The 24,754-nt window shown below is 57.8% G+C and overlaps 8 protein-coding genes across 8 annotated transcripts; 5 read left to right on the forward strand and 3 right to left on the reverse strand.

Annotated features, from left to right (window-relative positions):
• Positions 1-1,520: 1,520 nt before the first annotated feature.
• On the forward strand, positions 1,521-3,560 carry JDV02_007850 (uncharacterized protein; the record flags this gene model as incomplete). Its single annotated transcript, XM_047989385.1, has 1 exon — positions 1,521-3,560. The coding sequence occupies one exon, from the start codon at positions 1,521-1,523 to the stop codon at positions 3,558-3,560; it is 2,040 nt and encodes a 679-aa protein (XP_047845385.1).
• Positions 3,561-4,033: 473 nt separating this feature from the next.
• JDV02_007851 (uncharacterized protein) lies at positions 4,034-7,415 on the reverse strand. Its single transcript, XM_047989386.1, has 4 exons — positions 7,240-7,415; positions 6,867-7,146; positions 5,780-6,804; positions 4,034-5,732 (listed from the first exon to the last, which is right to left on the reverse strand). Exons 3-4 carry the CDS (start codon positions 5,984-5,986, stop codon positions 4,188-4,190), a joined length of 1,752 nt encoding a protein of 583 aa, XP_047845386.1. The 5' UTR covers positions 5,987-6,804; positions 6,867-7,146; positions 7,240-7,415; the 3' UTR covers positions 4,034-4,187.
• A 546-nt stretch (positions 7,416-7,961) lies between these two features.
• ALG7 (N-acetylglucosaminephosphotransferase) lies at positions 7,962-9,432 on the forward strand (the record flags this gene model as incomplete). Its single annotated transcript, XM_047989387.1, has 2 exons — positions 7,962-8,405; positions 8,455-9,432. 2 exons carry the CDS (start codon positions 7,962-7,964, stop codon positions 9,430-9,432), a joined length of 1,422 nt encoding a protein of 473 aa, XP_047845387.1.
• A 597-nt stretch (positions 9,433-10,029) lies between these two features.
• On the forward strand, positions 10,030-11,911 carry JDV02_007853 (uncharacterized protein; the record flags this gene model as incomplete). The annotated part of the gene is made up of 4 exons (XM_047989388.1): positions 10,030-10,300; positions 10,371-10,646; positions 10,723-10,853; positions 10,916-11,911. The coding sequence occupies 4 exons, from the start codon at positions 10,030-10,032 to the stop codon at positions 11,909-11,911; spliced, it is 1,674 nt and encodes a 557-aa protein (XP_047845388.1).
• Positions 11,912-12,581: 670 nt separating this feature from the next.
• On the reverse strand, positions 12,582-17,771 carry SET3 (SET domain-containing protein 3). Its single transcript, XM_047989389.1, has one exon. The coding sequence runs from the start codon at positions 15,940-15,942 to the stop codon at positions 13,207-13,209; it is 2,736 nt and encodes a 911-aa protein (XP_047845389.1). The 5' UTR covers positions 15,943-17,771; the 3' UTR covers positions 12,582-13,206.
• A 2,660-nt stretch (positions 17,772-20,431) lies between these two features.
• Positions 20,432-21,525, forward strand: NPC2 (Phosphatidylglycerol/phosphatidylinositol transfer protein). The gene is made up of 3 exons (XM_047989390.1): positions 20,432-20,812; positions 20,865-21,081; positions 21,153-21,525. The coding sequence occupies exons 1-3, from the start codon at positions 20,601-20,603 to the stop codon at positions 21,264-21,266; spliced, it is 543 nt and encodes a 180-aa protein (XP_047845390.1). The 5' UTR covers positions 20,432-20,600; the 3' UTR covers positions 21,267-21,525.
• On the reverse strand, positions 21,413-22,282 carry VMA7 (H(+)-transporting V1 sector ATPase subunit F). Its single transcript, XM_047989391.1, has 4 exons — positions 22,161-22,282; positions 22,044-22,079; positions 21,844-21,981; positions 21,413-21,780 (listed from the first exon to the last, which is right to left on the reverse strand). Exons 1-4 carry the CDS (start codon positions 22,215-22,217, stop codon positions 21,640-21,642), a joined length of 372 nt encoding a protein of 123 aa, XP_047845391.1. The 5' UTR covers positions 22,218-22,282; the 3' UTR covers positions 21,413-21,639.
• A 373-nt stretch (positions 22,283-22,655) lies between these two features.
• On the forward strand, positions 22,656-24,112 carry JDV02_007857 (uncharacterized protein; the record flags this gene model as incomplete). Its single annotated transcript, XM_047989392.1, has 2 exons — positions 22,656-22,901; positions 22,958-24,112. The coding sequence occupies 2 exons, from the start codon at positions 22,656-22,658 to the stop codon at positions 24,110-24,112; spliced, it is 1,401 nt and encodes a 466-aa protein (XP_047845392.1).
• Between the last annotated feature and the right edge of the window lie 642 nt (positions 24,113-24,754).

Consider the following 24,754-nt stretch of genomic DNA (forward strand, 5'->3'; position numbering starts at 1 on the left):
ATCTGACTCCAAAACGCAGGCTGGGTACACCTTGGTACCTTGACAGGTAGGTCCTGCTAGCAATTGCACTAAGACCAGTGCAGCTGCCCCGTGCCCCGTTCCCCGTTCCCGGCAGCTGGCTCGCAGCGCCGATGCCACAAGCGATCCCCCAGGGCCCCCGACAAGCCCGGTTCCACTGGGTGCCCCGTGCACTGCGGCTCATTTTTTTGGTTCCGCGTTAGCTGTGCCAGGGCTCTCGTGAGGAGACGTGTGGGGGTGCTTGACTGACGGCGATGATGACCGTCCAGCGTGCGACTGAGACATACCAAAAGCACAACACAGTCTGCTTTGATGGCTTTTGCCTACGAAGGACATGTAAGCCAAAAGACAATAGCCTTGAATCGCAGATACGCTCTCAAGTTCGAAGTTCAGTATGCCCGCTCTCGGCGTGCCGCCATGCAATCGATGCCCATGACAAGTCTTCTCCGAGGTCACACTGCAGCATAGCATGAAAAGAAATAAAAGTTGCAGCATGCTCGCTCATGCGAATCTCATGTGCCTCGGGACGACTACTCCGGCCCACAGCGCCCGCAACTGAAAAAAGGTCTACGTTGGTGGCAACGGCAGGCACAGCACACGTAGCCCGCCATCCGCCCACTGCTGGCTGCACTGGACGGCCGGCTGATGCCCTGATTGCCTGAGTCCTGACCTTGTCGGCCCCTGGAATAACTACCTAGGTACCAGACAGACACTGGACGCCCACGCCTCACAAACCTGTGGCGGAAGCCCCAGTAAAACGCCTAGCCGCCCCGACATGGATTGGATGCCAGGTGCCAGGGCAGCGGGCCCAGCGAGTCGCAGACAGGCCCCACTGGCTGCCACTCCCGTCTGCCCCAGCTGCCAGGACTAATAAGTTAGGTGGGCTGTGCAAACCAGGTGAGGAAGGAACCAAGAAAGCCACCTAGTCTTTCGTCCACTGTGAGTGAGGGGAGTGGGCATCCTGGCTGGTCCTCGACCTCACTCCGACCTCGAATAACGCGCGCGACATCATCGCCTGCTTTACTCTCCACGCCTCCTCTTATTGCATCCACCCCATCTAAACTTCCATTACTCTTCCTCCCCCCTCACGTCCCATCCTATCTCTCGCCGAAGCCACCAGGAAGACAGCCAGAACCTGTCAACATCCGTGTCCCCAACCAGTGTCATCGACTTCTTGGCCAGCAACTGCGCAAACAAACGAAGCTCCACTCCTCGAAGGATTCGACTCCTCGCCCCCAGTCGCCCACGGTTGTCCCACGCCGTGGTCGGGGCGGCGGTCCAGTCCCCTTCTTCGATCGGCCGGAGCCTCAACGGGAAGCGGCACCGCACCAAGCCCTCCTCGTGCCTGGCCTGGCGGCACACGCTTATGATATAGCCAAGCCCGCCGCCACACCCATCTGCCTTCGATCCATCCGTCCTCGTCATTCCTTTCCCACTGCCATCGCACTGTAGACGCCTGCGCCCTCGATGAATCATACGCTGCTGCCATTCGCCTAGACAGCATGGCGGATACCGAGGAGCCGCAGTTCAACACGCTCGCCGAGAGGATCGCTGCCCTCAACAAGCAGAAGAACTTCAACGGTTCCGACGCCCCGCGAAAGAAACCACCGCCCCCAGCCCCTCCTATTCGCAGCACCAATGGCTCAACCCCGTCACATCATCAGGTGAACCCGACGGTGCCTCCGAGACCGAATCGAAACAACCCGCCGCCTCTGCCTCGGCGTGACACCCAGTCTTCCACCGCCTCAGGCGGCGATGGGGCCCATCAACCGAACGGCAGTCGACAGGCGCCCCCTCCGCTGCCTTCACGAATATCGTCGTCGGCGTCACCGTCTCCAGCGCAAGTCCCTCGCCGTGCTTCGACCCAGTCCGGCTTGTTGACTGCCCGGCGCAATTCGGCCTCCTCTGAAATATCCCAGCACTCAACATTGTCGTCCGTGTCCATCGGGCATGCCTCGTCTGCTTCGAGTTACGGCTCCAATGGCGGTGCAGGCCGCAAGATGGCTCCCGCTTTCGACCCTTCCAGCTTACCCCCGCTTCCCCCCACCAGGCGGGAGCTCGAGGCCAAGGCAAAGGAGGCCGCTGCCGCCGAGGCGGTAGAGAAGGACGCTCGAGCTAAAGAATATGCGGCAAAACAAGCAGCCAAACCCAAGACACCACAACCATCCGCGACACTAGCCATTCCTTCGAGACCTACCCTGCCGCCGCGGTTGCCCTCGAGGCCTGCGAAATCACCGAATCCTCCCGTACCAGCCACTACTAGGACGGAGTCGGAAGAAGACACCAAGCCGGCCCCACGCAAGTTGCCTCCTATCCGGGGCTTCAGTAGCGGGCAGTCGACAACGGACCGTCCACCCATTCCAACTCGACCATCTGCGTCGGCGAACGATGATGCGCCACCACCGATTCCTGTCGCATCGCGACCGTCGGCAGCCCAAATCGATGCGGCCTCATCCAGGACTGCGGAGCCGCCCAAGCCGCTGAATGACTGTTGGGTATGTCGTGATTGGAGCGCTGCGGATGGCGTGGCGGCTCAGTTCCCGAGACAGTCACTTCCACGGAACGATCCTGTGGGACATTTGGCGCGTGGTCTTTGCGATCCCTTCCCGTCCTACACGGATAAGGCACGCGCCATCTTTACTTGGTTCCACCACAACATCTTCTACGATACCGTAGCCTTTTTCGGCAATAATGTGCGGCACATGTCTGTCGAAGAGACAATTTTCAGTGGCAAGGCTGTCTGCCAGGGATACGCGGAGACATACAAGGCCATTGCCAACCGCGCGGGCTTGGAGTGCGTCGTCGTCGGTGGCCATGGCAAGGGGTTCGGGCACACGCCTCTGAAGAAAGGGGAGCGCCCGCCTCCGCCCAAGCCTGACGGCCATGCGTGGAACGCGGTGCGCATAGATGGCGGTGTGTGGAAGCTGCTAGACGCTTGCTGGGGTGCTGGCCATATTTGTGGCGCCAACAACCTCTACAAACAGGAGTTTTCACCAAAGGAATTCACTAGCAGCAACGAGAGCTTTGGTTTGCGACACTTCCCCAGCAATCCAAGCTACCAGTATCGAAGCGATGGGCGTGTGGTCTCCTGGGAAGAATATTATAGAGGCCGAGTGGATGGCGAGCCGCCAGTCTTCTACACCAACGGTCATCAGGAAGGCATAGCGGAGGAGAGCGTGGAACCGAAAGAGGCGGATATCGCCATATACAGCAGCCAGGTGGTCCGATTTCAATTCTCCAAAATCTGCGAGCACTGGACGTCGGAGAAGGATGGGCTGGGGAAGCCCCCGCTCCTGCTACTCAGCATTCACGGCGTCGACGGGCGCAAGGATGAGATGGTGCCCATCGAGACCAATGGCTACTGGCACTGGATAGACGTAAATGCTCGGGATTTGGGGGCGCCGGGCCAGTCCGTGCAAGTCGCGATGCTGACCAGCATCGATGGACAGGACGGTCGGGGTGTGACAGCCAAGGAGTTCTTGGCTAAGAAGGGCCGCGTGGGCATGGCATGGGCATACATCTTGAAGTGGAACTTGGTTTGAAACCATGAGGCAAGCAAGCAAGTCTATACGAAACATGATGTTCACTTCCGCATGCTCATGACCTCGTCTCGTCTGATGGTCGAATGATTTCTAGGGCATGCAGGGGACTTGGAATATTGGATGAAAGAGGTGGTGGAGGCTCTCCCTACCGGCTACCGGATCGGCGGTAATCTCAGTTTCAATGGCCGCTCCGGCCCCGGACCGAGACCTACGCGGAGCGGACTGGTCCGGTTTAGTGGATCCAGTGGCGGAACTCGGACCGGGGCTGAGGACGCGATCTGTCGGGCAGCCTTTGTCGACGAAAGTTGCGCACAGGAAGGGGCACTCGCATATGCCTTGCTGAATAGGGGAAGCGACCGGCTCCTCAGGAGGGCTCCACGAGCAAGCAAGCACTGCCACTCTCTGGCCTTAAAAATTCTTTAGAGGGGAGTCTGCGGGTTGCTTTTCGTCTACTTATATGAGCAAATATTTGGACTTGATTTACGTCTCCAACCTATCGATGGCTTATACGGCGCTCATGACCGCAGGCAGTAAGTATTCCACTCCCATCTTTGTTAACAAGACCTCGACATGTAACAGCCCCGCCAAGTCAGTGGAGAGTCGAGTGAGATAGATCCAGCGGCTTCGCTACACCGTCAACGGGAACCGGGTCCTCATCCACTTCCCGTACTTGTAAATCAACGCCGGAATCGGGATCAGGGCCACGGCAATGAAGCCAAGCAGCGAGGTGCCCCAGCCCACGCCCAGGCTCTTATACATCTGCGGCCCGGCGAGCGGGAGGAAGGCGGCAACGGTGGATCGCAGGACGGAGAAGGCGGCCAGGCCGCTGGCGGCGTAGTGGGGGTAGCAGTCGACGATGTACGCCTGGATGGGGAGCCATACGCCCACGATGCCGATGCCAAAGGGCACGATGCCGATGACGGGCACGATCCAGTGGACGGCCTTGTCGGCGCTCCAGCCATACCAGAAGAAGGTGATGGGCAGGATGAGCGCGAACCAGATGCAGTCGGGAAGACGCATTTCCGGCTCGTACACGCCGCCGTTGGCCGCCGTCATGCGGACGACCGTCTTGTCGGATAGCATCGAGAAGCATGTCAGGCCGACGGCGTAGCCGATCAGCAGGGTCAAGTAGACGAGACCCGTGATGCCAATGGACCAATGGTAGCTGCCCTGGAAGACGATGGGGATGGTGTTGAAGAGCAGGTACAGGCAGCCGTACGCGAACGAAATGTAAAGCGACACGCTGAAAATGATGACAGAGCGGAACAGCATCTTTATGGGTCGGATCAGTCCGTTGAGCAGAATCCGTCCCTTGCTCAACACTGGACCGTCAGGGTCGACGTAGCAGCTCCGAAGCTCTGGTCGGTTCAGCTCCTTCTGAAGGCGCATGGTCTTCTGGGCAATCAGGACCCGGTGGTTGGTCTCGCGGCCGAAAAACGTCATGAGAGCGACGGTAATGGTCGCTGGGATGAACGCGAGCCAGTTGACCCAGCGCCAGCCTATCGTCTCGGAAACAAAACCGCCAATGACCGGGGCGCACGAGGGGCCAAACATCGGCCCCAGCATCCAGATTGTCATGGCTCGGCCGCGATCACTGACTGGAAACATGTCGGCGATGATAGCGCCGCCGATGGTCTGGCAAGCCGAGCCCCCCACGCCAGTCAGGAAACGGAAGAAGATGAGGGTATCCAACGACGGCGCGAGCGCACACCCAATCAGCCAAGCGCAGAACCACGCACTGGACGTGACGAGGACGATGTTCCGGCCGTAAATCTCCGAGAGCGGAGATAAAAAGAGAGGCCCGACGGCGTAGCCGAGAAGGAAAATGCTCACGGGCATGGCGCCCTTGGTGATGCTGGTCTCATGAAAATCCTTTTCCAGCGACGAGATAGCTGGGGCCAAGATCGAGGAGGCAAAGGGTGTCATGAACGTGACGGCACCGAGCAGGCCGGTGGCGAGCCACTTTCGGCCAGGCGTAAAGTTGAGGGGCATATCAGGATCGTGCTGGCTCTCCCAGCCGACGATGCCCTTGTCCAGGTCCATCAACGGGATGGTAGGGGGAGGGAGCTTCTCCTTCGTCTTGTTCTTGGAGAGACGGCTGAGCTTACTATGCCCTGTCTTCCGGCTGGTGTTTGACTTGTGAGTCTCGACCTTTTCCAACGTTATGTCTTCCTAGGGAAAGTTAGCAGCACTCCCGTCGGGTGGTTGCATGCCCATACCCGTTGAGCTTCAATGTCGACATCCAGTCGCCCGGAGCTTCCTGCCTCGGCATGGGCCTCTGCAGACTTGGCAGTCTTTTCCAAGGCCTTAGTTGCCTTGTGGCTCTCTGTTACGGTCGAGGAATTATCGGAGTCATCGGCAGCGCTGGCGACGCTTGCAGCTCTCGCTGGCACACCTTCTGAGTCCTTCTCTTCCGGCACGCCCATCTTGAAGGTGTGAGGCCAGCCTGATAGAAGTTGAGGCAAAATTATGATTAGGGCTATGTTAGTATTATACTTCCTCCGCCTGAGAAGACTAAGTAGCAATAGTGTTGGGCTCAAATGAACAATTAGCCACGAGCAGCAACACCCAGACTTAGTAGCGTATATATACAAATGCAGAGGGCAAGACGGCAAGACGTGGAGGTAGCGGCCGGAGTTTACGGAGATCGAGGGGGGTGTAAGACGAGGGGCCAGCTATGATTACACATCGGGTCACGGCCGACTATGGCACTTCAAATTGTTCTACAATGCACCTTGATGAGGCGAGACGACTGCTGTGTGGGAGGGAGAGGGGCGTAGCCATGAGGCGTCCGAGGGGGGTCGGCCATTCGCACTGCTCTTCTCGCGCTCGGCCTTGACTCATTCCTTCGTCAATGGTTCAGACATTTGCACGCCAAACTGGAGCAGGAGAGTGAGATTCTGGAGCGGCTCTAAGCGGCAGGTCGGAGGAGGTATCCTCCCCATTGTCCGGTTGAATGCCCAGGGCCGCCAACTACTGACTTGGGTAGTGGCCGCGTTGTTTCCGCAGCCAATGTGGTTGGCCGTCGTGTCTGAGCTGCAAGGGCGGCTGGTAAGTCCATGGATACGCTCATTGCCGGCGATTAGCGGGCGAAGACGTGACACGGTCAAGGCGGACTACTAGCAGCCGGGGCCGGTGTGCTGTGCTGTGTTGTGGTTGTGCATGCGCGTTAAGCCTCCTCTTTATGGCAACATCCGTTCAGACGAGGGCCGATCCTTCTTCTCTGAAGTTTGGTCCTTGAAATCTTTTGACAGGGCTCCTTAGCTTATCACGCGTGGCGGTCGTGCCGACGCGGAGGTTGCTTACCCGAAAGTAACAAGCGGAAGTGCGGCAGCATCGACCCCAGGATCGGAGTTTTTCTTGTCAGCAGCCGAGGGTTCATCATGGTTTGCGACAAAACGCCGCTGGGCCACGATGATGAAGGCGTGGCAATGACCTCTCGGCGAGGGCAAGGGCGTGAAGTGGGCTCGCGGCGCAACGCGCGGGGTGGGTGTCAGCAATGGCGTCTAGGATACGAAGAAAGACCACTTCTGATCCGACACTCCTCGGATCGCCACCCGTGGTCATCATTCGCTGTGGATTGATACTTGAGCGGTCAGCAGCGTACAATAGAAGCCCTGCGAGCTCGGGAGAACAAGCACTCTTGCCAGAGACGGTGTAATGGGCCCGCGACACGTACAACGTAGAAGCGAGGCTTGAGCTACTTGAGCAAGGCAATCGAATCGCCAAGACAGGGGCAACAGTCCCCTGACCCTGAAAAATCAAGCAGTAGTAGGATTGTGCATACCCAAACGGCGGGCTAAGCATCGGGTGGCGGGGATGGCGTTGGCATGGCGTTTCGCTGGGCCCCTGTAGTTAGTATCGTGATTTGACGACGCAAAGGACGAGATTAGCCTGACGAATTTCGGCCCGTACATAATAAAGTGTAAAGGTAGGTACGTAGTCGCGACGAATAATGCAGCACAGTGTCAAGGGAAGCTGCGCTGGAGCTCCCAGCCTGCCCCACCTTCCTAGGTACTGAAGACTTCCCCCATCGAAGTGGGTAAGGTTTCCTGCAACTCGAACGTGGCCGCAACTGCGACGACGGACTTCACTCAATTCTACTTCTACTTTGCAGCTACGTTTGCGATCGCGACGACAACGCGTTCGTTGGTGTTGTCCCGTCCCCCGGGCCTCTTCAACTGTCTACTCTGCCGGCAGACGAACCAGGCTAGGAGCATTTCTTCTCCTATTTATTGTTTTGTTCTCTCGCTTGCGGCCATCGGGTTTCGCATTGCCCGTTCCGCGCCCCCGTCGTTCCACGATGCGCCTGCACGAACTGCCCTGAGCATCGAAGCGCCCTGTCCGACATTCCCCGGCTGCTTTGCCTGCTCTGGCGCTGCTATCGCCGCCGCCGCCATCATGGCTGTCACAGCGCATGGCGCCGCCGTATCGCCGACCTCGCTCTCCCACACGGAGACCATCACGCTCCTTACCCTCTCTGGCGCTTCCGTTGCCATCATCGCAAATACCTTCCACGGCGATGGCGAGCCCCTGATAGCCTCGCTCGCCCTCTCGATCCTTGCGTTCTGCCTGTGCTATGCCATGATACGCTGGCTTGGGCCGACGTTCATGAAGGCTGGCTTTCGTGGCCGCGACCTCAGCAAGCTCAACAAAGTCGAGATCCCCGAGTGCATGGGCGCCGTCTGTGCCGCCGTCTACCTCCTGACTGTCATCGTATTCATTCCGTTTCCCTTCTACAAGGACATCGTCGCGGCCACGAGCGGTGGCGGGAACAGAGATGTTGTGGTCGAGGTCCAGGAGGTAAACCAGGGTCGCTTCCTACATCGCTTCCCGCATAATAAGGTGAATACTGCCTCCCCCGGCCCATCCGTCGCCTCCGCTGATGTTGTAGCTCGCCTCGTACCTCGGTGCTATCATTGCGCTCCAGACCATCGCCTTTCTTGGCATCGGCGACGACTTGTTCGATATTCGATGGCGTCACAAATGGTGGATCCCCGGCTTGGCCTCCATCCCTATACTCGTCGTTTACTTTGTCGACTTTGGCGTTACTTCCATTGTTATTCCCGTGCAGCTCCAGCCGTACCTCGGCGAGCTCTTTGACCTCGGCGCCTTATACTACGTATACATGGCTTGTGTTGCCATGTTTTGCCCCCAAAGCATCAACATGCTCGCAGGCATCAACGGCATCGAAGTCTCTCAGTGTGTGGTCGTTGCGGTTCTGATCGCTTTCAACGACTGCCTCTACCTCTTGACACCGTACCCGCACCCCGCGACTGACTCCCATCTTTTCTCCCTCTACTTCCTGCTGCCCTGGATCGGTGTCTCCTGCGCTCTGCTCTACCACAACTGGTATCCGGCAAAGGTGTTTGTGGGAGACACGTACTGCTATTTCTCCGGCATGGTTTTTGCCGTTGTGGGCATCCTCGGCCACTTCTCCAAGACCCTGGGCCTGCTCCTCGTACCGCAGATATTCAACTTTCTTTACTCTTGTCCTCAAATCTTCGGCCTCATCCCCTGCCCGCGCCACCGGCTCCCTAAGTTCAACGCCCGGACTGGCCTCCTCGAGCCGTCCGTAACGCCCTGGTCACCAGAACGCCAGCCGCGACCTCTCGTTGGGCAGCTTCTACACCTGTTATCCAAGCTGCGTTTGCTGTCGGTCACGCTGGACGACAGGGGGCTCTTCGTCGAAACGAGCAACTTCACCATTCTTAATCTTTGGCTTGTCTGGCGAGGCCCCCTCCGCGAAGACCGCCTGGCCTGGGAGGTCACTTTGCTGCAGCTCTTCGCTGGCTTGTTTGGCCTGTTCGTGAGACACAAGCTGGCTCTCCTTGTCTTTAAGGAAGACAATTGGGGCACGGCACGCCGCTGAGGGAGCATTCGCAGCATCTGCACAGGGACACATCGCATCTGCATGCCGGAGCACAGCTTAGATGTTCGAATATAGAAGCGCACGTTAGCAAAGCAAATATGGCGCAGTAAGCCACGGGCTTCGTCCAACGCAAAGGCGACCTATCAAAGCCACTTAGTTCCACTGACCAACCAGGACAATCACACTACATGTACGTCGTACAGCAAATACGAAGTAAGTACGTGTTCTGATTAGAGTTGACTTGATATACACCGCATGCCTTGCCTCTGACTTGCTCCACCACTCTTCCGCCGTCCAGGACGACCGACACGGGGTCTGGTCGTAGCCCGGAGCGTTCATTTCATAAACTATAACAAGACCTTGAGCCCAGTGGTCCCCTGTCTGGCAGACCCCTCCTAAAGTCCTGAATCGTGCATGAAAGTGGAAGGGGTTTTGTCTTGTCCTGCTCCATAATTAGTTGGCCTGGACCCTTGTCTCAGAACCCCTGGTCGGGCTATCGTGCAGTCATTTCCGGCTCAGCAAACAGTTTGACCCAGCACGCAACTCAGGACAACGACGCGAGTTTCTGTTTGCATTCCCTTACAAGGTCAATTCATCATGCCCCCCGCCAGGCAGTCCCACGTGGGAGACAAGTCGAGTTTTGCGCGCTGCCCCTTCAAGGTGGCCAGCATCGAGACGCCCTCCTATGCACGAGGGACTCGTTCCGACAAGAAGCGGAAGCGCGATGCTACAGACAGCGCGAGGGTACCAATACAGGAATGGCCGTTTCCCCCCTTTGGAGGGTCGCTAAGGCGGGACATGGACGTCTCGTATACTATTGAGCCGCAGCAGGAATGGCTCAACATGAAACGGTACAACAGCTTTGTCCGTAGGTTTTCTCCAACCACAAGCATGGAATCCCTGAGACAGAAACAAATACCAACAACCAGCCAATCTAGTCAAGCATGACAAGTACTACGTGGAAGATTTCGTCTACGTTGCCAGTTCCGCAACGGCTGAGCAGCAGAGCGACGTGAAAGAAGACCCTGATCAAGCGGCTGTAATCCAGCTCGCAGACCACTGGGTGGCGAAAATCCTGGAGGTCAGGGCAGCGGACGAGTCCCACGTGTATGCGCGCGTATACTGGATGTACTCTTCAGAGGAGCTTCCCTCGCACACTCTTGGCAAGCTGGTGTCCGACTACTGTCAGCAGGAGCTCATAGCGTCCAACCACAGTGAGTTCAAGCTAGCATTCAGTGGTTCATACGATTGTTTCGTGTACGTGGCTGGCTGACAAGAACCCATACGTAGTGGGTGTCATCAATGTTACCCGTGTTGTGAGGCACGCCAGAGTCAAGCAACTGGCAGATGGAGAGACCGTGCAGGACGAAGGTGCGATATACTGGCGCCATGTCGTCGACTACCGTACTTCAGTACTTTCCGTGAGCCTTCCAAATCATTCTCATTTATTATGTGTCATCTTCAGCGCTAATCAAACGTTCAGTTGGCCGATGGACGAGACGAGTTCAATATCTCAAACTGTTCAGAAGCATCACCAGTAAAAGTCGAGACGGACACACACGAAGACTACGGTCTACTAGCCGAGCAGCACGGCGCCAAGACAACTAGAACGGCTGAGACCTCATGTCCTACTGGTAAGGACACGGGATCATCATTAGCGACAAGGCTCCGCCCAAATTCAGCTGCACATGGCGAGAACTCTGCTTCAACGCAGGCTTTAGATGCAGAGCATCCTCTTCCCAGAAGGGGGGCTGTTAGGCCAACAGCCCCTGCACCGGACGTTAACCGCGCGTCAAGGGGCACTCACATACCGTTGTCAGCTGTCGGTGATTTGTCCCAAGGCTCCTCGGCTTCGATGAGACCTACCAGCGCCGCGATGACTTCGACAGCTCCTGTCGAAGGTCCATCAGTGATTCCCGTCTACCTCCCCGCCAAAACCCAGCTCGCGCTATTGCAACATCTGCAAAGCATTCTGGAGGCGGCTTGCTACGAGCACGGAAAGCGAACAATGCGGGATATCTTTCAACGCCGCGGATGGGATTGCGCGGAGTCGGTAGAGCTAAGCTGCTGGACGGACGAGTTTCTGCGGCAAGTACGGAGTTCTCTAGCCGCGCAACACGCCGGGGAGCCGCTGAGGATTCTCCTACGCTCCATCGCCGACATCCGCCACAGCGCCGTACATCGTCATAAGGTCAGCACAACAGGCATAGAGCGGTTCCTCTACGATGCCGAGGCGCTTGCCGAACTGCTGGGGGATGCGGAACGTAGCAGGAAGGTTTGCTTGCTGAGGCAAGATATGCGACGGATACTGAAGCAACTTGACGACTGGAGGATCCTCTCCTACGCGAGACTGGGGAGCATCCTGGGGCTGCGCGAAGGACCGCACGAATCTGCTGCCGTGGATGAACTAGAGAGGAAATTCTTGTCGCGGGTCGGGAAAATGGTGGAGAAGGCTATTGCTGCCTCTTCCCGCGGTTAGCGGATAGGTATTCGGAATGAGGCTGATGCGTTGTAGTAGTCCCCGTGATGGACCGGATGGGCTGTGTGAGTTTTTACGACGGAGGACTTTCGGGCGATACTCGACGGGTGTCTTTTCGCCGCGGCCGCCGCGGCCGCCGCGATACTGCATGATGATTAATCGACGGAGGGTAGGAGACAAAGCCGCTGCGATGAAACGACGGCGTATCGTGGTGCGAGCTGCGACCCGGACGTGACGGCTGTGCCGGGGTCTGCATATACTAGAACGTTGTTGAACTGCGAGATTGCTTTGAGTCTACAGTAGACAAGCCCTGCTTGGAAGTGTTTTTGTTATGCCACGGACGTGTACTGTATACATACTCACCTTCTCTCAATGGGTGTCCCGCTCTTAGCGTTGCGTGGAAAGTAGTCTATACAGCGGCCTCCCGGGCCCATGGGCTAGATGAATGAAACTTCTCACCAACTCAGCGTAACACTACTCCTGTCAGACCAACTAGAGACCATGTCCAGCGTCTGCCACGTCTCAGCACGGGAGACACCGCAAAAGACGAATGAAAGATGAGTGTGGTTAAAGGGGGGTTGAGACAGACGCGTCACAATATTGCGATTCCATGTCAAGGCGGGAGGGGACGAAGCTATAGAGCTACGCATTCTGTACGACTTAAGGGCCACTGGAGGTCAAGAAGGGCAGATGACAACTGCAAATAATCTTTATCTACACCGAGGTTGGCAGGGCTTGAACCCACCTAACCATCAGCCCCAAATTGAGGGGTGCGACCGCGTTCGCCACGTCGAGCCTATGAATACATGGGTTTGAAAAGAGACAACAAAATCGACAGGCCCAATCATGTCTGTGTCAAAACGCCCCTGTCATACGAGGCCGTTGACGTACCTCTGGCGTCGTAACAGCTTCTCCCGCGAGCGAAGTAGGTGAACCTTGCCTGAGCCCAGTGCTGCCATACTGGCGTAAGAAAACACCAAAGACAAACCCCTTCTGAACTCCAGTGATAAAAGCTACTGCCGTGGTTCCCTCCTCGCCGTAATGAGCACAGGTATATATGAAGGAGTACGCCGCGCCTCAGTTGTGCAATCATTTCCGCCAAAACGCCAACTCCAGCGGTTCCGTCCGAGATAGTCTTTTTCCTGACATGACATGAATATGAATAGCCTCCCGTAATAAGGTTGCATCCCGTCTTCACAGGCAATGGATTTTCCCACGCGGTATGTCAACACCGTACTCTTCCCCAAGACTTGGTACTGCTAGCGTGACTCATCGAGACTCTGTCACAGAATTCCTCAATGACCATTCGATGTCGGTGCTGTCGATGGCACTGCTGGGTCGTGTGGTTTATCCACGGCTTGTGACTCGAACGTGACTTCCACCTTAATCTCTTCCGGGCTGGCGAGCCCGGGCTTGAGGAGGGCGGAGCCGCCCGCCACCTTTCCAGCAGCCTTGTTCATCCTGCTCTTGGTATAGTCGCTAAGGCTCAGCTTCTTTTTAGCCGGACTAGGGTTGACTGCTACTCCGTTGACCGCTGGCGGCGCGAAAGGGCTGGGCAGGGTTCCGGACACCGGGGATTGCCCTGCAGCCCCAGATGCTGACAATGGCGTCGTGACGAGCCCTGTGTTGTCGAAGGCGGGTATGGGTGGCATCTGAACACGCAAATCCGGAGTTTTCTTTTCCGGCCCCAACGCAGCAATTCCGTTTGGGACCAAGGCCGCGGGCTCCGCAGGTTGGTCGGACATCACTGTATCGCTGAATTGTGACATCGGCGATGGTGGCTCGACAACACCCCCAGGGACAAACGGCTTCGGGTCAGCCGTCGTGGAATCGATGTCCATCGCATTGTCGACTGCGCTTTGTGCAGCTTGGGATGGCTGCTTCCTGGCTTCCTCGTCTCCAACGATGTTTCTGAGTCTGCTGTTGAGCAAGCGTTTCGATAATGACAGGATTCGCCGTTTGCAGTCATGGGAGCGGGCTGGCTGGCTGAACCACTCTCCTTGTACAGGGTCTGTCTGAACTCCTGCGTCGCAGTACGCCGACCGTGGAGCCGCCGACGATTGCCGCGACTGCCCGATTGACAAAGTCGGCTTGTATGTGCTTGGCCCGGGAAGGTTTGACAGATTTGGAGACTGTCCGCTTGCTGGGGAGCCCGATTTACTTCTAGAAGTACCAGCATCGACATAACTCCCCGGAGGTGCAGCGGACCCGTTCCGGGACTTAGGCTTCGACGAAGTCGTGCTTGTGCCATCGGACACTCTCTTCTTCTTTCGTGGTGGCTGCTGCTGCTCCATGCGCCTAAAAGAATCCTCTACCATGGCCACCTTCCGCTTATCGCGGTCAGTGGGCTCGGTTAGTATTCCCAACTGATCAAATTGGCCCTGCGGCAACGGTGTTCGGTCTCTGCTCGAGGGTTTGCTACGAGAGATACTCGATTCGTTCTTCGTGTCGTTGTCTGCGCCATCGTCGACGTGGCCCTCGCTAGGCGCCCGGCTATTCGTCGCCTGTCCTGTGCTAGTCGGGGAAATGGTATGGTTCCGTGACTTTCGTGACTTCTTCTTCGCAACGCGGCCCCGATTCTTGCCGTACAAGTAGTGCCGATGGAAACGAGCAAAGGCGCAATTGTTTTCCAGGTCGCAGGCGCAGCCGCCATATTCAGAGAGAATCCGATCGATCCAGTTCGAGATGGCGTTATATTCGGAGGGATCCATCTCGGGCTCGTCCTGCGACGAGACGTCGTCATCATTGAGACCCAGCAGATTGAGCCATCGAGAATGCACGCTCTTCTCTAGGCGGAAGTCCCAAGGCAGAGTGATCTGTTCGTTCGCGGCAATGTACCTGTCGCTCACCAACCAAAAGTGATACTCCGATCCGCTTGACAAATATGTGTCAAGCTGCGCGTTTGGCTTGCAGCTTCGCCGCACGTATCGCGCCAAGGAACCTTCCTTGCGGGTGTCGATGTAAAGGGGAAGTATTGGGTGGAAGAAGACAAAAGGGAGCGGAGAAGAGAGATCGGTCCAGAGATTGTCGGGGTCGGCGCAGTAGTCCTTCTGGAAACCGATTTGTCCATTGAGCTCAATCAGACGGACATCCTTGGCAATCGGGGTGGTAGACTTGACGAAGCGCCATCGCAGTGTCAATCCAGCGTCAGAGCTACGAGTGGAATCCTTGACTTCAAGAGTCGGCTTCTTCTCGTCTGCGACAGGAGGGTCAATTCTAAAGACCTCATCTCGCGTGCGGCCAACCTCCTTCTTCATCGTCTCGGGGTCCCGAAGCCACTGACCAAGGGCAGCAGGTATCGCAATGTTGGCAAACGCGTTGTTGTGTGTGTCAGGGACATCGCTCTCGTTGTACAACGAGTAGAATCCGTCAGAATAGTGATGTATCAAGAAATCGTCGGGGAGATCGGGTGGGGTTGTGGCAGGACTCGGGGGGTGCGCATGGTTCGGGCGCGGGTTTCCGAACGATGGACTGCGCTTGGAAGGTTGAGAGCTGACTGAGTGTGAGGAACGATGCGACGACTTTGGCTTCTTGGACGAGGATGGTTGGTCGCTAGGGCTTCCACTCTTGCCAGTCTCAGGCTGGCCAACCCCTTGAAGATCAGCAGGTTTGACCTTCTTCTTGTGGCTTTTCGAGGGCGGCCGTTTCGCCTTTTTGTCGACCGGCAAGGGTTGCACCATGGCGGCGTTCCTGAGTCTCAGTGTGCGCTCGATGGCCTTTTGTCGGTCCAATGGCCGTGGCTTGCAGTCTGCACAGGAATGGGAGAAATCCTCGCGGATAGCCTCATCCCTGTTATTAGGGTAGAAGCAGTCGATGTGCTGCCATGTGTCGCATGTCTCGCAGTATATCGTGTTTCCGTCATCGTCAGAGAAGTTACAGATACACTTGATCGTGTACGGTTCTTCTTCCACCGTCTCCGCAGCGTTGGCGGCGACCTCGTCTTTGACAACGGGGGCGGCGACCGGCGCGTCAAAGGCGGTCTGACTGGGAACTGCGGTCTGCGTCGGCAGCGGCGCAGGGTTGTCTGTCATAATATGTAGAGAGGGCCTCACGGGTGGGTTTGACGCGGAGGGGCGTGAGTGAATTGATTACCGTCGCGCTCTTTGGGGCATGACGCCGCCAGTCGAGGCGCGCGGCGATGACGGGGCCGGGAGCGCGGACGATGACTTGACGCCGTCTCAAGCTCCCATGCGTCGAGATGGTAAGAGACTGGCCGATCGAAGCACAGAAGCGTTCGCAGTCCGTAGACCAAGAGTGGGCAGGTGGTCGTTAAGAGCCGCACAGAAGGGCAGAGGCACCGTCGCGGCAGCGTGGTAGAAAAGAAGTCAGATGATGAGGTCTGTCAAGTTCAGGGAGGCCCAAAACGGGGTTTTGGAGCGTGTCGAATAGTGGTTGTGGCCGTGGTCGCGGACAGAAGTTTCCTCGCAAAACTCGTGAGACTCGTCACGGAGGGCGGTCGAGGTCGGCAAGTCGAGCGCGCGCGGGAGGACGACGTAGCGGATCGTGGATGCCAAGAAAATTGAGGCGGCCAGAGTTTCGAAAGACAAAAGTAAGGTCGACAGTCGTCGACACCGGTCCGTGGAAGGGAGGACAACAAGTGAGCAGATCGTAGAGTCGAGAGGAATGGAGGATGGGAAAGAGGAGGAGGAGGAGGGAGATGGACGGGGGATGGGACGGCAGAAACACGCAGAGTCTTGGGGGTGCCACTGCGCTGCAACGAGTGCGGCACCCAGCAGTGGGAGGAGCAGCGAGGATCCCAAGAGCGCGCGCTCGCACGCTCGTTCGCTGGCTGGCCGCCCAGCCGGGGGGGGGGGGGATGGGGAATGGGCTGGCGGGCCAGGGCACTTGCGCCTGGGCTGGGCTGGGCTGGGTTGGCTGGCTGGGCTGGCTGGCTGGCTGGCTGGTCGCTGGCGTCGGTGCTGGTCGCCGGCGCGGGTGCAGGGCGCTGAGATGCCGGATGCTGCTGAGAGTGGAGGAGCACCTCAGTACTAGAGGTACGTACTCGGCCCAAACGCAGGCGGCGCGGCAGCACTCTCATCTCCATCCCAGCGCAGGCGCAGCGCAGCGAGCAGCCTCCATTGGCGCTAAGCCCAATCGCGGACAAGCGGTGCGATGGGACCCTCTTAGTGCCGGGCCCTGTGATTGCTGGGTGCCTCAGGCCTCAACGGAAGGCCGGGCAGGCAGGCCAAGGCGGTACGTACCGCCAGGTAGGGTGAGGCCGGGGAGCACTGGCTTCCCCGATGGGAGGGAACAAGGCGGCGCGGGCTGAGTCTGACCTGAGGCGAGGGGAGGGCGGAGGTGGAGTGTCGCGGAAGGGATGGGGGGGGGGGGGGGACAGCTGGCTGCGAGCTCGTGCAGGCAGCGCAGCAACAGAGAGAGGGCCAGAGTGCGAGGGGCCACTGGGCCTCTCACAACCTGGAAGGGGAGAGGAAAAGAGGGGGGACCACTGAGCAAACCGGAAACCCCCCCTCTTTCGCTGTTCCCACTGACGGAACCGACTGCTCGCGAAATTGCAGCCAGACACACTCACACAACACACCCGCTGTACGCCGTCTCCCAGGCTTCAGAGGACGCACTCATTGCTGGGCGCATTGACGAGGCCATCCGCGGCCGCTGACGCATTGCCGGAGATGCAGGGGCCGTCTTTGGTCGTTGGCAGCGACTTCGCTCAAGTTCGTCGTTCCTGGCGTCGGCTTTGAGCTGCGGCTAGAACAGGGGCATAACCGTGCTCGTCGTCCAGTTGGAACATCGTGGCACCAACGCCGACGGAGGGAAGATATCGACTCGGGTGGTTTGGTAAGGTGAGCTGGCGGGCGGGAGCGAGGAGAGCTCCTGCCGGAGAGAAATTTCGCAAGGCCCCATCTGGTTGATACTGTGCCCGGTGCTCACGGTACGTACCGTACATGCTTAGGCAGAGGTTACAGCAGGTGGTAGGTACTGTACGTACGGTGCGTGGTGCGTGCAGTACGTCAGTACTGGCATACGTAACTTTCAGGCCGCGGCAGGTGGAGGCTGGGAATTCTCCTCTCGTTCGGTGCCGGTACCACCTTCTGCACTGTACAGCGTTCTCCAGGCCCTGGCTCCAGATCGGGGTCCATTCTCGTGTCGTTTCTGGTTGTCAGAAGTGGAATGATTCAGTCACCGCCTCTGCGGGTATCCGAGCCGCACAGCGATAAGTTGTGCTACCGACAGTGCAGATGCAAGCAGGGCGGTTTGCGTGCAAGCCGAGGTGCTGGGCGACGACACGTACGCAGCACTTCGTACTGTGTTGCGACACGGTGATAGGTAGGTGGCTCGTCGCGACACGCAGTGGCTCAGCAAGCAAGCACGAATGTATCAATCCGCACGGTGCTATTTGGGTTCACTGACAGAGGTGCATAGTGGTCAGTGGCTGTTCGCACGTCATTCGACGAGCGGCCCAGCCAGGAGCGTCCGCGCTGACCAACAATGCGATGCAAATCCCGTGCTGCAGACAGGACACAAGGAGCAAACAAATATTGCCCACTCACGCCCTCGAAAAAGGCAGCCCGTGGTCGGAAGCCAAATACGTACCATGGCCATGGGTGTCGTTCTGGCTGCGATTCGCAGCCACACACCCCCGCACCCAACAGGTGAAATCGATCTCGCGCAACAGGAGGTCACTCCTCCAGACCGGAAGCGGTGGCACAGCGAGCCTCGGGCGCGACATGGTCGACATACACACCTAGAATTGGAGCACCACTGTCAGCCAGTACCGACATCGCTCAGGTCCGATGGGCACATTCGTTGTGCGACCAGCTTGGGCAAGCCCATCTGCGTGCACGCGGCGTCACACTTTTCGACCTCTACACGGTGGTAAGCGGGTCTGGCTGCAAACGAGGAGCGCAAACGACGCCGGGACGACCCTGTTCAGCCACAGAGAGTGGTACCGCGCTAGGTCAGACGCGGAGTAGCGTGTTTATGCAACCTTGAGAATGCGTCAGCATGACGGGAACAACAGCGTGCGGAGCGGCGCATGAGCATCATTGGCCCGGCTGGCGGCAGCCACCAATCAAGACGCTGGGCGAGGCGGCCAGACAGTGTGGTTGGACACTTGATCGCAGAGACCAGGGAGCTTCTTGACCGCTTTTGCTTTGCCAGGGCGGCAGGCTGAAACTGGATGTTCCTGTCACCATGTCGCTGGGTGACTAAATTGGAATGGCTCGCGAGGCGCAACAAGAGCAAGCCCCAATATCCTTACGAGTGGTGAACCGTGTTGTAGCAACGACCATACGCGAAATATGTGCTACAATAGATCAATCTGCTCCCGTTGGACCCGACTTGGGCACCTTGAAAAGAAAGCGCTCGCCATCGCCAACTTTTGACACGCGAGTCAGGCCTTCGCCTTACTAGCCTTCCCACCACCACCTCGCCTCCTTCTTCGTGCCACAGCACCAGGCTGCAAGCACAATGAAAGAAAGTAAAACATCAAAAATTGCGCCCCCAATGGCCCCGAAGGACAATTGAGCACGGGAGACTCCGCGGTGTGCAATGCAGGCCTCCCCCACTAGTACCCCGAATGCTTGAGCTCGGGGGACTGGAACAAGGTAAGTATGAAGAAGAAAAGGAGAGAAAGGAGGGAGAAATGGCCGGCGACGAGGAAGATTTTTATACGGAAGACGCTTGGTCCGTGCGCGGCTGCTGCCTGCTGGTGCCTGAGGGGCTGATTCACCGACCGCCTTAGTACCACCAGTGGCAGCGGCAGCCTGGCTGGCATTCTTGCACCAGGCACGTCTGTGCAGTACCACTTTCTTACTGGGACACTGAAGCTTTGGCGTCCAGCACGAGCAAAGCACAAAGCCCCTCGAACGATTGTACGTACAAATCTGTACCTTATGATCCAGGTTGAGCACAGTCGCCATGACTGCGTACCAAAAGGGCACTGTGTCGCATTATGACGTCTTTGGCACGATAGTGATGCGTATATCCCCTATCTGCTCGGCTCCGTCCGACGGTGCGTGAGAATGTATGTCCTCGCGCCTCAGCAAGAGCGAGGGCGAGAGCGAGGGCGAAGCGAGGCCTGGAGGAAGGAGACTTCCATGGCTTCTTAGGCAATTCCATGCGAAGTAGGTACTTCGTACGGTACAGAAAGGGAGGGAACATCGGATGCCCGCCACGTAGCCACGGCCAGCGCACCATGTCTTTGCATTGCTCTCCTTGTGAGTTTCCTTGTTAACTCTTGAACTCGTAGTTATAAACACGATCGTGAAAGCCATAACTATATGAGTCGCTCTTTTGGAAGTCCAACAAGAGAGTTTACTGCACCAGAGGTCCACAGGCAGGCCCAGGCACAGCACCACTGACTGAGTGGGACCTGGGGGCCCCCGCAGCAGAGCCAAAGGAAACTGACGCTGGCTTGCCCTGTCCTGACTGAGCCTGTTGGGGTGGGTAGGTGGGCTCGATTGCAGGCGTTCATCCCTGTCGGCAACCAGTCTCGAGCGTGACCTGCGGTCGCTCCTGTAGCGCCAATCAGAGCGGAGTCCAGGTCCCATGACGCACCCAACAAGCGACGCCCGACCTCCGACGACATCGCCGCTCGTCCATCTCCGCTGATTGCGCTCCCGCCACCAGCCTCACGACCTAGTCACCGCAGTCGTCTCTATCCATCTCCAAGCATCCCTCTGTCAACGCATCCCACCTTTGAGAATAGCATATCCCCAACCCCTACACGATGAGGTTCTCCGCCACCGTCGCCTGCCTGACGGCCTGCCTGGCTTCGGCGGAGGCGCTGAGCGTCTTCAACGGCAAGGCCCCCAACGCCCTCGCCAGCGACGACGGTACCAAGGTCCCCGGCGAGTCCCCGCTCGAGTTTTGCACTGGCGAGCACGGCAACGATATTGTCAAGATTGAGAAAGTTGATCTTAGCCCTAATCCCCCGGCTGCGTAAGACCATCCTTCTTTTGCCGTGCGTGGATGGAGGCTAATCGTGGGGCAGTGGCAAGGAACTGGTCATTGAGGCCAGCGGCATCGTCAACGAGACCATCGAGAAGGGCGCGTACGTGCTTTTGACCGTCAAGTATGGTCTCATCAGGCTTGTCAACACCAAGGCGGACCTTTGCGAGCAGATTGGCAACGTCGACCTCAAGTGCCCTCTTGAGAAGGGCAAGATGGTGATCCGCAAGACCGTGGACCTGCCCAAGGAGATACCCCCTGTATGCCACGTCGCTTCCGCCCTGGACCCCGCGCCACGCTAGGACGCCTTGTATTGACCATTTGACTTCAGGGCACATACTCCGTCCTCGCAGATGTCTACACCGCCAACGATAAGAAGATCACCTGCTTAACCGCCACCGTCACGTTCAAAGTGGGCAACGGCTTCTTCAGCAACGAACTCTGATTCCACGATTCATGTTGACCATCCCCTCATGCGCATACGTATAGCGACAGATATTCTTCAGTTTGGTTGCTCTGGGACGAGACATGGCTTTCCCTTCGCATTGTCGGCTTGGCGCGTTGCTGTGCGTTTTGCATTTCCTATGATCACCCTTCGTCTTGAAACTTAGGCTGCGTGAACGGGGAGTATAGCTACGTTTACTAGAGGGATCATGCGCTTAGCATACATTGCCGCGTTGAATGCAAATTGAAGTTAGGAAGGATTCCCATGCCACGGGTCTGCCGCCGGTGAATGAATGTACTAGTCTCTACTGACCCGCAGCCTCGTCATAAGACGACGCCTCCAAGTGCTGCCCATCTGACGAGGCACCTCCCCTTTATTCGCCAAAAAGCCGGCGTACCCGCCTCAGCACACTGTCCTTCTCGGGGTCATAAGGGTGATCTTTGCTTGGAATCTCGAGGACCGTAGGAAAAGCCGCCGTATAGGTGTCGATCCGATGCCGTATTCTGTCAGCAATCTGTGTCGTTATCAGCTATCGTTCCATATCCGCGCCGTCGCAGTGAAACTTTCAGACACTGACGTGTTGGTTGATCAAGACGATGCCAATATCTTTCCTCTCCTGGGTGAAACGGTCGAAAGCTGACTCGACGGCGGCATTGTCAGTCTTGCTGTCGACCACGAGGAAGTTCTTCTGCGCGTCGGCACCGGCGGTGACATGCTGCTGCTCTGTCAGCGGGGGCCGCCAAGTACAGAATGGCCTGCCGTCCAGCCCAGACTCACGCCGATGCCTGCGAGGAGCAGTCCCGTCACCGAGTCCTGGGTTTACGTCAGTGGTCGGTTGGTCAATCAACGAGGCGCCGCAGTGCGTCACCTCGCCACCGTCGCGGCATTACTCACCTCGTCTCCGATCACGGCGAGAAACTGCCGGTCCTTGTAGTCCGCCTGCGAAGCCATCTTGACGATTGTTCGCGGCTCGTTGTCGGTAGGAGAGAGCGAAGCGGGTTGCGGCGTTAGGAGACGACGCACGCTGTTGCGGCGCAAAGGTCCATCAAGAGAGTGCGGCGAACAGCCACAGCCCCGCCTCACCTGCTGCTGACCTCCACTGTTGGTCCGCCCCGCCCCCCTGCTCCGCTCCTGTGGCTCTAAGCAGGGTGCCTTGGGTGCCCAGGGCAGGCACCTCAGCTCAGCAGGGCTACCCCAAAGGCTGATCAGAAAAAGTAAACAAGCAGCACCGACCGCACACACCCACCTACCTTAGGCAAACGCAGCTTCGGGCGCGGCCCTTTGTCCTCGCCCTCATCGCGACAAGGCCGCGCGCTTCCCACATTCGCAGCTCCGCAGCGCTGCATCGACAGAGCGTCTTCTCGCAGGTCACGACGGGCAACTGCCAACATGCCTCGACTCGTGCGACGCAGACCGCTCTGGGAGCGCATCACGTCGATGCTCAACCCCATGGACTTTCTGCTGTGGCTGTCCGAAGAGATGGAGACGAGAGACTGGGACTCGAACCTGGTAGGCACGCAAGTCGGCCTGGGTCTCAACTTTGTCTTCCTCCTGGCGCGCGCAAACTCTGGCTCGGCAGCTGCTCGCGATGACATCTTTGCGGAAGACGGGGCTGTAGGTTGGGTGTCGTTCTTGGTGAGCTCCACCGTCAGACGCTTTCTACAGAATCCTTACTGACATTTCCGAAATAGGTGTATCCCCTGGTCTGGGGCCTCGTACTCGTGTCCATCACCAACGCCATCTACACCATGTGTCGAACAAGAAAGTACAGGATGTTCGAAGCGAACATTGATGTTCAACCATCGACGCCATCCGCGCATCGCGTCAAAGTTCAGTCGTCACCTGTCACCTCGTCGCCACTTCGATACATCGCCGACATGTTGACGCCCGAGTCGGCCGAGTCGCGCGCACATCCCGATAAGATTCGAGACGTGTGGGAGCTCTCTGTTTGGGACCCTCTACCCGTGTCCGTCAGGATGTTCTGCTTCTTCAGCCCGGGCCACGTCCTCGTCTATCTTCTCTTCCTTCCGCTCGCGCCTCTGGATCCTCGGCCTAGCGTGGCAGTGTTCAACGCGCTGGTGATGCAGGCGGTCTTGTCGGCGCAGCTCGTCCTCTTCTCGTCACGCTACTCCCAGCAGGCCAAGGACGGCGCCATCATCCAGAAAGAGGTCATGCACGAGTACGACGCCAAGTTTGTGCACCCTCGAATCCATCCCGTGGTCAGAGATGTGGGCACCCAGATGTCAAACGACCAGCCTGTAAAGGCACGGGAGTTTGTGCAGACGGGCACGCCGACGACGCTCATCAGGCGCAGTTTCGTGGCGCGTCACAACCCCCACGTCGACTCCCCAGAATCTACCCCTTCTGTGGGCAGCAGTAATGTGATGAACCCGCAAATGTTCACACCACCAACAGCCACGCGCCGGGTGGAAATCCTGAACCCGAGTATCAATCAGAGCGTCACGCACAGAAGTCCGACAATGAGGAGTAGCCTGCCCGCTGGATATACCCCCGTGGCAGCACAGACCAGCGGTGGCATACCACCTTCAACAGGAAGCAGCCACAACTTCGGCGGAAGCATGGGAGTTTACTCGCACAACCGATCCCCTCTCAAGAAAGCCATAAGCTTGGGCGACATCAATAAGGTCGATCAGCCCTCGCCAAGAAACTCGAGGGAGATGGCCGCGTACGAGCAGCGCAACTGGGAGCCCCCTAGGAGTCCCAGTCCGACCAAACAATCCAATCTCCGAAAGTCGTATAGCGCCAACCTCAACAGCTCGCCGCATCCTTTTGCCAACATGGGCAAGCACAGGCCTGGGTACGAGAGGTTCCCATCACGACGATAGAATGTTCAAAGGCGGGAGGATGCTTGTACGACTAGGTTGCGCATTCTGGGCATTAATGCATACAAGGCGGCGTTTTCATCTGCTTAGCTGGTGTTGGGGCATGAAGTTTTATCTATGGCGCGAGCCTTCCCTGTACATTTCTAGGCGGGCAGGCGCGGCTACAGAGTGAGCAATACGACCCGATTAAGTGAAACTACTTCGACTTTCCGCTGCTCTGTGGGATTTCTTATCTTTTGCTGCGGCCGGAACAGGTCCGGAGAAGCAGGCAAACTAGGAAGCTGCGACTGAGTTGGCTAAGGTAATCAGACGACAGCAAACCAGTTCTGGCCCTCACTGATGCAGCCCCGGGACTGGCAGCCTCAACATTACCTCCGTTCTCGTGCATTTCTTAACTCTTGAAAGAGACACGACACCCGCGTGAAAACGCACTCTTCTGACAAAGAACCTCCGGCCATGACACCTTTGTGGCCACCGAGGCGACCTACTTCGACCGCTCGTTTCTGCAATGCCGTACTTTCTGCCACCCACCGTAACTAGTCCACCCAGCAGCGGACCAGCCGTGCTTCGTTCATCCCAAAGGACACGTCGAGGGAGCAAAAAGCGTCCAGGGAGACGTCCCACGTCGTCCTGGAGTGACTGGGT

Source organism: Purpureocillium takamizusanense, chromosome 7 (genome assembly GCF_022605165.1).
Source record: "Purpureocillium takamizusanense chromosome 7, complete sequence".
NCBI classification, from domain to species: domain Eukaryota; kingdom Fungi; phylum Ascomycota; class Sordariomycetes; order Hypocreales; family Ophiocordycipitaceae; genus Purpureocillium; species Purpureocillium takamizusanense.

Bases quoted from the DNA above. Each gene is read 5' to 3' on its own strand.
- JDV02_007851 (XM_047989386.1), bottom strand. From the start codon at position 5,986: ATGGGCGTGCCGGAAGAGAAGGACTCAGAAGGTGTGCCAGCGAGAGCT. The intron at 5,733-5,779 runs GTATGGGCATGC...AACTTTCCCTAG, and splicing joins TCGACATTGAAGCTCAACGG to GAAGACATAACGTTGGAAAA.
- SET3 (XM_047989389.1), bottom strand. From the start codon at position 15,942: ATGACAGACAACCCTGCGCCGCTGCCGACGCAGACCGCAGTTCCCAGT.
- NPC2 (XM_047989390.1), top strand. From the start codon at position 20,601: ATGAGGTTCTCCGCCACCGTCGCCTGCCTGACGGCCTGCCTGGCTTCG. The intron at 20,813-20,864 runs GTAAGACCATCC...ATCGTGGGGCAG, and splicing joins AGCCCTAATCCCCCGGCTGC to TGGCAAGGAACTGGTCATTG. The intron at 21,082-21,152 runs GTATGCCACGTC...ATTTGACTTCAG, and splicing joins TGCCCAAGGAGATACCCCCT to GGCACATACTCCGTCCTCGC.
- VMA7 (XM_047989391.1), bottom strand. From the start codon at position 22,217: ATGGCTTCGCAGGCGGACTACAAGGACCGGCAGTTTCTCGCCGTGATC. The intron at 21,982-22,043 runs GTGAGTCTGGGC...ACAGAGCAGCAG, and splicing joins TGCTCCTCGCAGGCATCGGC to CATGTCACCGCCGGTGCCGA. The intron at 21,781-21,843 runs GTCAGTGTCTGA...ATAACGACACAG, and splicing joins TCGTCTTGATCAACCAACAC to ATTGCTGACAGAATACGGCA.